At 37.1% G+C, this 12026-nt stretch overlaps 2 protein-coding genes across 2 annotated transcripts in view; one reads left to right on the forward strand and one right to left on the reverse strand.

Moving 5' to 3' along the window:
• Positions 1–2200, forward strand: part of arhgap15 (Rho GTPase activating protein 15) — a 40035-nt gene extending 37835 nt beyond the window's left edge. Inside the window, 1 exon segment of the mRNA XM_043249531.1 lies at positions 1400–2200. Within this exon segment, the coding sequence (XP_043105466.1) occupies positions 1400–1583 (184 nt within the window). The 3' untranslated portion in view covers positions 1584–2200.
• Positions 2201–6822: 4622 nt separating this feature from the next.
• gtdc1 (glycosyltransferase-like domain containing 1) overlaps positions 6823–12026 on the reverse strand; it is a 103831-nt gene continuing 98627 nt past the window's right edge. Inside the window, exons 8-10 of the mRNA XM_043248386.1 lie at positions 8248–8318; positions 7843–7934; positions 6823–7139 (exon numbers count right to left, since the gene is read on the reverse strand). Coding sequence (XP_043104321.1) covers positions 7867–7934; positions 8248–8318 — 139 coding nt within the window. The 3' untranslated portion in view covers positions 6823–7139; positions 7843–7866. The remainder of the gene's footprint in view (positions 7140–7842; positions 7935–8247; positions 8319–12026) is intronic.

Below are 12026 nucleotides of genomic sequence, written 5' to 3' on the forward strand. Positions count from 1 at the left end.
AAAAATGCATATTTATTTTTTATTTTATTGTTTGTAGGTTGAGTTTATATCACTTGTATATATATATATATATATATATATATATATATATATATATGTATGTATATGTATATATATAAATATACGACTGTAATTTCTTTTTAAATGGCTCTCTGTTGATGACGATGTGTATGCGGCCAAAAAAAAGTTTTTTTGCCTTCCAGAGAGTGTCTTCACATTGCACTTCTTCCCCCTATGCGCTGCTACCGTAATTGAAAATGATAATGACTGTAATTAAGCTTCTATCATGATTTTAATCGATCTGGCATTACTGATAGCAGAAATGAATGTGAAGGTGGGGGGTGTGGGGGTCATGTATATAGTGGTGTCACAGTAGCATAATTACCAAAAAACACTAAAAGGTTCGACAAAAAGCTTCATATTTAATGTTTTGAAAAATCTCTTCGGAAATGAAGTCTCTCTCCTTAAGATCATTAGCAGACCATTAGCAATGGCAGCCGGGATCCTTACATCATAGTGCGCTAATTAGGTTAAAATGCTCATGGCAGGACAAGCGTCTAGCTGTGATGTACAGGGGAAACGAAATGGCCGAGGTTAATTATACACATTAATGGGGAATTATTGAGAGAGCTTGGCCTGCCTCTTAAGTTGTGTTTCTCCACTGAAATGGCTTCCCAAAGCCCCAATAACCCACATGTGGAGGGATGTCACATGTACCGCCAACGTTACCTCGTTCAGAGCCGAGTGTGTGAGTATTTTGACAACAATGCGGGGATTATAGATTGTTGAGCTGCATTGCATAATTGTAGACCATTATTTTGATAGATGTGACCATAAACGTAGATGGCACAGGACGTCGGTTACACTACGGCACAATATACGTGAGTGCAGTAAACCCAACACACTCCTAATCAGTACCTTTCAGAACTGGGCCGCGGTGAAACCATACAAAGTGTGCTTCTAAATGTTAAGCCTGCTTCCCACCTCTTAGTCAGGATCCCGTTGACAACTTGGAAGGAAGCCCTCCACCACAATCCCTCCCTCCCTTTCCAGGCCTCAACCCATAACAGAGCCAGAGGGCTCCAATCTGGCTCCTTCTAAGAGTCTTCCAATACCCCAGTATTGATTGTCTCTCCACCACAGCCAAACCTCAGCTCAGAGAGATTCTGCTAAAAGTGCGTTTAGATGCCTCCAAAGACCAGGCACAAGTCCTCAAAAACACCCTGCCGATGGTCCGTCACGACGATCTGAGTAGGTTTTTATGACAGGAAACGTGCACACTTTAATGATCGTACTTTTGCGCTGTAGTCAGTTCTTCCATTAGGGATCTTCACAAGACTTACAAACTGTATGCTATTGTATTGCATCAATGATCTGATGTTTTTTTTCTGTTTTACAGAGTCTTGATGAAATCAAAGAAAAACTTGATGTCGACTCAGGGCATCAGCATTGTGTTTGGACCGACTCTCATGTGGCCCGAGTTTGAATCCGGGAACATGGAAGTCAATATGGTGTATCAGAATCAAATAGTGGAGTCCATTCTCATCGAATGTGTGGAGATCTTTGGAGCGGAGGGCATGTAAAGTCAGCCCAGAATATTCTGGAAATAAGAAACTGAAAATGAAAAAAAAAAGAATGTGTGTTTGTGTGTGTGCTGGCTGGATGTTACAATGATGTAAAATTGTTGTTTCTGATTTTTTCATATTTGCTTCTTGGAAAAAAAAAAAAAAAAAGGTTCACATAAAAATAAAAAGCCACATTTAGAATTTTATATATAAACTGGCATATAATTATATTTTTGTATAATACAACCTCACATCGAATCCTACCTCAAAACATCATTGGCAAAATTGATGTCTTGGTCTTTTGTGAGTGGGGTTTTTTGTAAATGGGTTTTGTACACTGATATTTTCTGATAGATAATGTTAGTTAGAAAAACTGGCTGTAAGTGATTTCTGGCAGTTTTTTTTTTTAGTCAAACTTTTATTTGGCAGAAACCCGAGATAGCAAACTAGTGATTATTTCCTGGCAGCACATACTTGCAGTCTGTTGCAACAGGTATTTGCTTTGTATTGTGTTGTGATGCATTTGATTAATGGTAGATGTACATTTGTTATATTTCTTTTTTATTTTTAAGCAAATTTTGTAAAATTATTCTGTTTTTGAAAAAAGTAAAAATGATATGCCAAATTTCATACTACGCTGAGTTTTCCGCTCTCCTTCATAAACCCGGTCACTCAATGCATTGTCAGATAACGTACAGCGTGATCACATCGGTTTGTAATCAAACTGCCAAAGTCCTCTCCAATTCTCGAACAGCAGTCTCTTTTTATTTGCTTCCCGCAGGCCAGTGCTGAGACTGTCTGCATGGAATGTGTTTTTAATTCCATCCCAGAGATAAGAGAGAGTCTGTAATTACGGGAAGAGCCATCCCTCCTTGTAGCTTTTTCCCTGCATCAGATCCCTCATAGTTTGGCATCTCGAGCAGTAATGATGAAGGGGTACTGGAGGAACAGGAGGCGACATAAACCAGATTTATGGGTTGTGCGTCTCTCTAAATCTCGACTGAAAATAACGCAGTGAAATGAGATGCAGCTTTTAGTGACCTCTCTGGCACAGCTGCGCTTCACTCAGGGCCCTTAACGAGTTCGGCAGGCCACCAAGACCTTCATCGCAGAACCTTTGAAAAGATACACACGTACTCGTTTTTTCTCCAACCACAAAAAGTTTACAGAAAGCTTGGGTTCTGTATTGAATGTGGTGGCTTAGTTTGTCATTACGTTTTGACACCTAAAAAAAACTTTAACATGCCAGACAGGCTCACTTGCTTTAATGCTAGACAAGAAAATCCAGAAATAAAAAAAAGAATTAGGGAAATGCAGCCCAGAGGTATTACACGACAATAAAAAGTGCAGACAGCCATGATTATGATTCTAATGCAGACAAAGCTTTACTATAAATTCATATTGTGATGTGCACTGCTGAGATAGACATTCTCTTTTAAATGACATTTGCATAACAAAAGTCTCGATAGTTTGTACATACATTTTTGTAATATCCAATAATAATATCCAATAAAACACAGTTCCAGACGTTTCTGTCTGTGGTTGTGTTTGAAAAAGAAGAGAAAAAAAAACAGGCTTGTTCGCATTGTATGGCACTTAAATCAAAATGCCTGAACTTATGTCATGATGGAGATACACCTCAGTGTTTTACTTCACAGAATGTGGGTCCTGGTCAAAAGTAGGCACTGAACATCAGCTGCCCAAGCAGAGCCAAGCCAGAGAGGCCATGCTGTAGAGTTCATTCTTGCATTAAATGCTTCAAATAAGAAGAAATCAGAATGTGTGGGAGGATGGACTGAAGTGGTAAGTAACCCAGGGGAGAATATTGGCAGATATTTGCCGTGTACATGAAGCGAACGCCCAGATTTATTCTGCGCTAGAGCCCATGGTCACATGACACTGGGCTTTGTGCAACACAGCTCACACTTTGAAAGCCGTCGTACTGCAGGTGGTGCTTAGCTCATTAACATGTGCAAAATTAACGTCTCCCATCAAATTGGCTTGTGAAAAGGTGTGGTGCATTTTGAGTGTTTGGAATGTGGTGTGAAGTGACTGAATCTAAAAAGAAAAAAAAAACAAAAAATAATGGCCAAAGTATTTATTTCAGTATTTTACAGTTTATTTGCTTCACTGACTTTGACCTTGCCAATATAAATGTAAAATATATATACACTACATTTCAAGGATATACAGTATATATATATATATATATATATATATATATATATATATATATATATATATATATATATATATATATAGTCCTTCAGAAATCATTCTAATATACTGATTTGGTGCTCAAGCATTCTAGCTAAATAAAATTTTCTATAAATATAAAATTTATATAAAAAAAAAAAAAAAAAAAAGAATCATGATCAAAACTTTTAATGGTGTCTCTATACACTCTATACATGCACATAATAACATACTACCATACATATAAACACACACATATACAGTATATATATATATATATATATATATATATATATAAAAAATGTGCCATCATTATGTTTAGGAACAAATAGCAACAAATTATCGGGTCTGCTAACCATTGTGACCAGTGTGAAGAGCTCCATTGACGCCATGCGGTCGGTGGGCGAGGGGCGCACAAAGCCGTATGAAACTGCGGCCTTCATGTTTTTTCTACATAAGCCAAGACGTTCCACGTCTAATGATTTCATGTAATAACTGGAGACCACTGCGCTTTTCCGAACCCCGACAAACTCCACACACCCCACCCCCACACTTTGTTTTCCCATCCTTCTTGGCAGAGCTTCATGGAAACGAGCGTCTTTGTAAGTCCGCAAAAAACAGAAAAAGAAACGCAAGAAAGGGCCCAAAAGTAAATGAAAGCATAACAATACAGTGTCCCTGTGAGATGCCTGCCATGTTCTAACCACCAGGCCCCATTAAAAAGAGCCTGGGCTCCAACAGAACATGGCAGCATATTGATAGCATATGACTGAGTCACATGAGGACAACTATGTCTCTCACTCACTTATCCGTTCCTCCGGTCTTCCTTTAAGATCAGGGATCAGGGCAATCTTACATCAACTCAGGAGTGAAAGGATGAGACATATTCTACCTGTTCGTTAAGCCAGGGCCTCTTTCTCATCCTGTGTTCATAAATAAATGATAAAATCTCACAACCGTACTGTACGACCACAAACAGTAGTACACACTTCCCCCTTGGTAATGGTATAATTGGACAGCGTGCCACAACATGAGCTGGTGTGAAAAAAAAAAAAAAAAAAAAAATAAATAAACTGGCATCAAGCAGCATGCAAAGAGAAGATAAAAACCTTTTTATGTAGTCCACTCCTAAAAAATTATTTACAAACCCCAAGTACTTCTCTTGCTTTAAAAAGTATTTAAAAATAAAATTAATAATAATAATAATAGTTATAATAGCATATTGATAGCTCTTGATTTATATTGATATATTCTAGCAACTATATAACAAAAAAAAGAATAATTTTTTTTATCAAAATGATAAAAGATTACAGAAAATAAATAAATGTATAAATAAGATTATTCCCTTTATTAAACAGTAATTAGAAAAACATATTAAAATAAATGTATTATTAATGCATGTGGAATAAATCTTTCTTAATTTGGTGACAACCATGCTCAAACTGTACTGTGACCACTAAATTTTGCTCAAGTCAGAACTTGAGGTTCTCATTAAAGTGCCATTTCCATTTTCCATTTCCTAAATCCTTGTGCTGGTTTCGGAGGAGGCTGCGATGATTCTGTGCCGTTTCATTTGCTCTAAATTCTGTTCTGGTTACACCAATGAACTTAGAAATGGCAGAGAGACTGCTGAAAGTAATCTTACCTTGACTTTGAAGCATCCAATAATCGATATACCATTATCTGGTAAAGGTCTGAATATCACAGTTAAACTCAAAGCTGACTATAAACAGACAAGCATTTATACCTGAAGTTGTATCAGATCAAATTCACATTAAAATATCTACAAATGTAGTCATATAATGCAGCTTTCCAAGCTCTGTGCTACTCAATGGGACACCAAACATGAACTAAGTCTGACTAAAAAAAAAAAGAGGACCGCACAAGTCTTGACACTATGTTTTGCCATTGAATTCGGCCAGCATTAAATTAGCTTCATATCCCTAGAACACCATCAGTGAGAAAACAGCAACAGGCCAATGAAATGGTTTAATGTGCACTGAGTTTTATAGAGGTTGCTATTAACTTTTAATATGTGGGGTGACATTTTGTGCGAAACAGCAGGTTATAGGCTTTATGGCGTCATTAGGTCCTGACCTCAGGTCGGCCCGGAGTAGATGGCAAATTCATCTGACATTGCCCGATAAGATGGAAACAGGTCAATCGCATCCACATGCTCCTTATACATGCTCTAAATCACACAAGGATGAACAAAAAGGCAAATCATAGCGATAATGCTTTGATAACTCGCGCTAAATATCATAGTATCTCACTGAACCCCTAAAATATGAATTACATTACATATGGAGGTAGGATATTAGGACTATTTTCTCTGAGCTGTAAATGAAGCACTGCTATTTAATGAGGAGTAATGAGACTAATCTTGGATGTGTGCGAGGAGACGGCGAAGTGATTACATTTGAGCCTTTAATTTGAATCCTCCGTCCGGCGCACCTGAATAATCGATGCAACTGAAATAATAACGTCAGAAAGTCCGCAGCTTTATTGAGAGAATGTCTGATAATAAAGGAGGAATCCTTCAATAACTCTTGCAATAAAAGTCAGACCTCTTTTAATAACACATATGTTGGCAGGCCTGAAGTGGGCGTGTGATTGTGGCATTGCTGTGATGTGAAAGCAGACACTTACATCTTTATGGAAAATCTGACAGGCCATTGTTAGTTTGCCCAGATTTTACATTTTGCAAAAACATATAAATAGCTAGTTACCATGCCCCCTTAATTATGCAGCGGGTTCCCGGTTGCAACGTACAGCCAGATCTCTGACGCAAGGAAAATAAAAGAACCATATTTAGATTCAACCACAGTCCTGGGGAAGCCTTGCATCAACCTTTACTGAGCCTCGGGGGACTTTGTCACAACCTGGCAACCTCAGGTGGAGCGAGAGCCCACAACGTTTCAAGCCGCAACTTGGCTGCCGCTCTGTCGGAGTGGGAACCGAAGACTCCAGAATTCCAGGCTGGAGTCCTCCGGCACAAAGGATAAAAATGGATATGAACCGAAATATGAGGTGGGCCCGCCTAGGCGCAACACGAAAGCGGTTTCAGGTTTTTTGATTGTTTATTTTTACTTTGTTCTTTTTCCCCCATTAACCACAAATATAAAGTTGCTTTTTTCCGGCATGAAGACATTAAAATCACATATACATGTTTTTCTTAAATAATAGCAGTGAGGTAGAGAGGATTTTCCAGGTCATAAACTCTCTTTTTCGAATGAGACTGGAGTTTAAATCATAACATATTTTTTGGGGGTCACGTCATGACCTGTGCTCTTCTGTTAACATCCTGTCACTGTCGGCTCCCAGGAGAGATCTGAAACTGTCCCCCAGAGTGTCCCAAGAGAAAGCTTGGAGGTTCACCTAGGAAAAAGAGAGTCAGAGATTAAAGGGAAAGAGATGGAAAAAGCAGAGACCAGTGACAGAATTAGAATTGTATTGTTTTATGATTAGTTGAGCAGTGGCTCTCAAATGGGTTTGCTTCAGGATGGAAATTTTAAATCAAACTTTGCAGTTTAAAATCAAACATTTAAATGTATTATTATTATTATTATTATTATTATTATTTATTGCATTGTGCATGTTTTGAAGCCAATAATCCATATTGCAGTTTTATATTTAATGTAACATGTTTTATATTTTCTTTTTTGAATAAATATTTTTGAATAATATATTTGTTAAATTAAAAAACAAAAAACAACAATAAAATAAATAAATAAATAATATATAGTGGATGTATGGCCACTGGCCTCAACAGCAAAATAATTAGCAAGCATTTTCCTTTCTAGTGAAAAAAAATATAAAAATTTTAGCTTTATTATAGTGTTGAATATTTGTGTGTAGCATCAGACTTAGGACCTGCCAGTTAATGGCTTTTATTGATATTTTTACTTCTACAATAGAATAAAATGAGCTCAGCTTAACATGTGTGTAGTACATCTCCATAGCACAAAAAGAACGTAGACTACATTTTTAGATTTTGATTACTAGTTATGTATTAGCATCGTTGATTAATGTTTATTCAATGAATGTTGATTTGATTGCCAGCAAAATCAACATTGTTTACCTGAGTAACATGGTGTCTGACTAATTATGGACGCTTGCAGAAGTCTTGTAGTCTTTTACACAGCTGTTCAGGTGTTGAATACAGATATGTTGCTACAAGAGGAAAATACATATTTGATAAGTCAGAAACCTCAAAGAGCAGATGAGATCGCAGGCACTTTGAGCATTAAAAATTCAGCTGACACCATGCTGCGTGATGCTGTACATTATTGAACTGTGGTTATATTTACTTATTTATATACAAATGCCAGAATGGTTTATGGCAAATTCATCGATTGTGCTTTAAGATGAATAAGTCATTATATACAGAAGTTGAACATAGCAGCTTTGCCTGTGACAATAAATCTTCTTTTGCATATGAAATTGTTCTAGGCAAATCATGAAAATTAAAGAATTTTTTTTTTACCAGGGAATATTTCAGGATAGACCAAAGCCTTCGGACACAGGGGGTAACAACCACAATGGACCGCTTCTAACCTGAAAGAGAAGATTTATGTCATTTAGGATTCAGTTCATGCGTCACCACTGCACTAACCAAATGTATCGAAATGACTTGGATGCATTTCCCCAATTAGTCATTTCTGAAACGACAGCGCTATGGAGCTGACAACAAACCAAAAGAGTTGCCACTACTGAGGAAAGCCATCATAATTGGCGAGGAAGGTTATTTTCTAACCTACCACCCGCCAGATGAAGCAGCACCTTGTACTACACCTTGATCAACATCATCTGTTACACACAGCAGATCAAAGCATTTCAAATCATTTTACTGATTCAAATACCTAATGAACTCTCGTAATGCTACCTCATAACTATGGCATAGTTTTACACACTATCTCATGCTTTTAGTTCATCAAATAGTTCAATCTAGGGCAAACTTTGCTCCCAACTGATTCAACTCATTTGAACCCCTATTGCTGGCAGTGGAAATGACCGGCTGTTTAAATATTTTGTAGAATGAGTATTAATATTTAATGAGTCTATCCATCTCTCCCTTCACCATCAGATCCTCATCTCATTTCCCATGCTAAAACCATGCATATTTTAATATCCGATTAGCCCTCTGCCATTCCACGGCTGAAATTTCAAAATTCTGATTGAGCAATGGGACAAATCTCCTCGAACAATCCTGTGGATCTGGGAAATGTCTCAGAATGAAGTGAAGTGGTTTGTATTGTTGCATATTTAATGGTCACTCATAAAATGCCAACCCTTCAGATCTGTGACATAGGAAAACAAAGCATGCATATTTATTCTTTTCTAGTTTTTTAGTACAATCTTTGTGTCCTTTAGTACAATCCAAAAGCGTAAAAAAGATACCCTGTATTCGAATAATTAGCAGCCAGCAGATGCATGCTAAAAAGTCGTATGCATTTTCTATTCAAAACCAATAAAACATCCACTTTTTCACATCTCTTTATTCCAACAAATTATAATCCAGTTGGAAAAAAAGAACATCACCTATAATTTCTCTACGAAGGGAAAAGCAAAACAAAAGCACAACAGTCACCGTCCTTGAGCAAACACCAGAAAGTGAAGGTTTAGTGTAATATTACCTACTCTGCAACGTCAACATCCCCTTCCCTGATCAAATTCACAGTGAACACAGTAAATCAAAGTCGCTCGGCTGAGTCTATGACAGCCCGTCGTATGAAACTGATTAAGGTCAGTTCCATGTCAATGCAGTTAATGTGTGAGCGTGCAAATGCTTATCAGGCTTTTTCATCTCAAATATAATTAGGCGATCATTCTGCTTGGCTGCCTTACTGTTTTTCTGGAGGGCACGGATGGGCGATCTGCTGACAATTAATCAGATTAGGCTAATTTCCACAATAACGAGGACAGAACACGGTGGAGAAAAGTCCTTCGCGTGGTACAAAGTTGACCAATGAGAAGCAAGGACTGATTGGCAAAAAGCATTTGAGCAGGTGATTCGAGTTCTGAGGTCTTGAGGCCTCTTTCTCCATGCCATCAGTCCTTTGTAGCAAAATTGATTTAGAAAGTAGATGTTTCTTCAACTCCAGGCACTTTTATCTCCCAGGGGCTGAGTTTTATTAAAAGGAACAGATTTTAACTTTTCTTTTTTTTTATATATGAAGGCCACATTCAAAAATGTCTCAGAAACTTTTTTACCATGTCTTCATCAGTTATTTTATAATATTTTTCAAATGTATTATGTAAAGATTTTATGGCTTTACCCTTTGTCCCCTATATTAAAACAAATCAATTAATTAAAACAAAACAATTCATTTAATTATTTAATGTAATATATCTAATAAATTATTTTCATTATACACAATTTCAAATCAAGCTGTAATTTAAGCTCTTCAACAATGCAATTGTGGAATTTAATTGCATGCATTTATGATATACAATAAACTAGCTAATATCGTTAGACAAACACACAAAAGGCATTGCATAATGCTAGTAGATACATGACACATTCAATATTAAGTGTTTTCCCTCAATAAACTACCGACTGCTGCTAAATTGATAGTAAATACGGTAGTTGTTGTAGAATAGGGTCATGGTAGAATAAGGCATTGATATGTGACCCTGGACCACAAAACTAGTCTGGAGATTGCATGGCTAAATTTGTAGAAATAGCTAAAAAAAAAAAAAAACACCACACCATTATAGGTCAGGATTATTTTTTACATTTCCTACAATAAATATACTAAAAACATAATTTTTGTAGAACTTAATTTGGACAACTTTAAATGTGATTATAGATTTTCAAATAACTGTATCAAATATTGTTATGTCCTAACAAACTATACATCAATGGAAAGCTTATATATTCAGCTTTCAGATGATGTATAAATCTCAATTTTCAGAAATTGACACTCATGACTGGTTTGTGGTCTAGGATCAGATATGTGCTCTTTAAGAAGTACCAATAAACAGCCAATATGCTACTAATATGCATTGTAATAAACAAATAGTTAATAGTGAACATATTTCCTAATCTAAAGTGTTAACTTGAGGTTTAATTCTGTAAATAAAAAAGATAGTTCTCTAACTATTACTGTGTTCAAAATTTAAGGAAAAATCCTGGGCATTAATTAACGTTATTCAGCTCAATTTAAACGAGACATGTTTTAGTAGTTAAGCATTATTAAGAAAAGCTTTCACCTTGGAGTGTTTGATCAGTGTTTGAACACACACACACATTTAGCCTGAGGACATAAACGTAAAACACACAGCTGAGGAGTCTCCTTATTCCTCCTCTCCACTGGACTTTGATCTAATGAAATCGAGAACAACCTCAGCCGTGATGTAGTAAGAGAGTCCCAGAGGAGCGTGGAGTCTAAAACGTTGCACCTCGTAAAGCAAAAGGATGTTTCCATTCAATCGATATCACAGCTCAGAAAAAATTCATCAATGCTGTCATCTAATAGGATGTATACATTTTAGTGTACAGAACAAGGATGAGTGAATTCCCCAAGTAGAATGAGTCCTGCTTCAGATCAGTGCTGTACTGTTGGCCTTAGGCATTGACCAAACAAACTCTTCAAAGAGTGAATACAGGTGACTGGGGAAGATATTGATCTGGGGCGATGCTGAACACATCAAGGGTGGTGCTTCAAGATCTCTCCAAAACACATGCAGCACGCCCTCCTGACAGTGAAACACCCCCCAGATAGAGAGGACAGGCCTCTGGGATCGAAAGCAACCTTTCAATTATGCCTGTTTGGACTTTGGAGACCTCACACGTTCAAAGAGTAATTCTCACATTAAAATGTGACATGATGAAAAAGGCTCTCTGCATCCATATAACAAAACAATCAGTTCACGATAAGATTCTGTAGTAATTAACTAACACGAATGGCAGTTTTTTGTCTCAATTTTCGCAAAAATAATAAACAACAACTTCTGCTAATGAACATAAATAAACCATTGTAATTGCCTTTTTCTTGTTTAGAGAACATATTTCTGTGACAGACGGCAGATGGAAACTCACATTGCTACTCCGAAAAACTCGTGCTTAGCGATGGAAAGCGGCGACATCTGCTTGGCACAGCGCTTTGAGGTAATCTTCGCCCCCACTGGGCATGAAACCCAGTGCTGGATGTAGTCAACCAACTGTTCTTTGGCTTCTGAAAAGATGTCTATAGTGAGAGAAAGCGGAGAGAAAGGACAGAAGCCTCAATATCGATGTGTAGCAATTAGCGGAGAGAGAGG

Source organism: Puntigrus tetrazona, chromosome 9, assembly GCF_018831695.1.
Source record: "Puntigrus tetrazona isolate hp1 chromosome 9, ASM1883169v1, whole genome shotgun sequence".
Taxonomy (NCBI): Eukaryota; Metazoa; Chordata; class Actinopteri; order Cypriniformes; family Cyprinidae; genus Puntigrus; species Puntigrus tetrazona.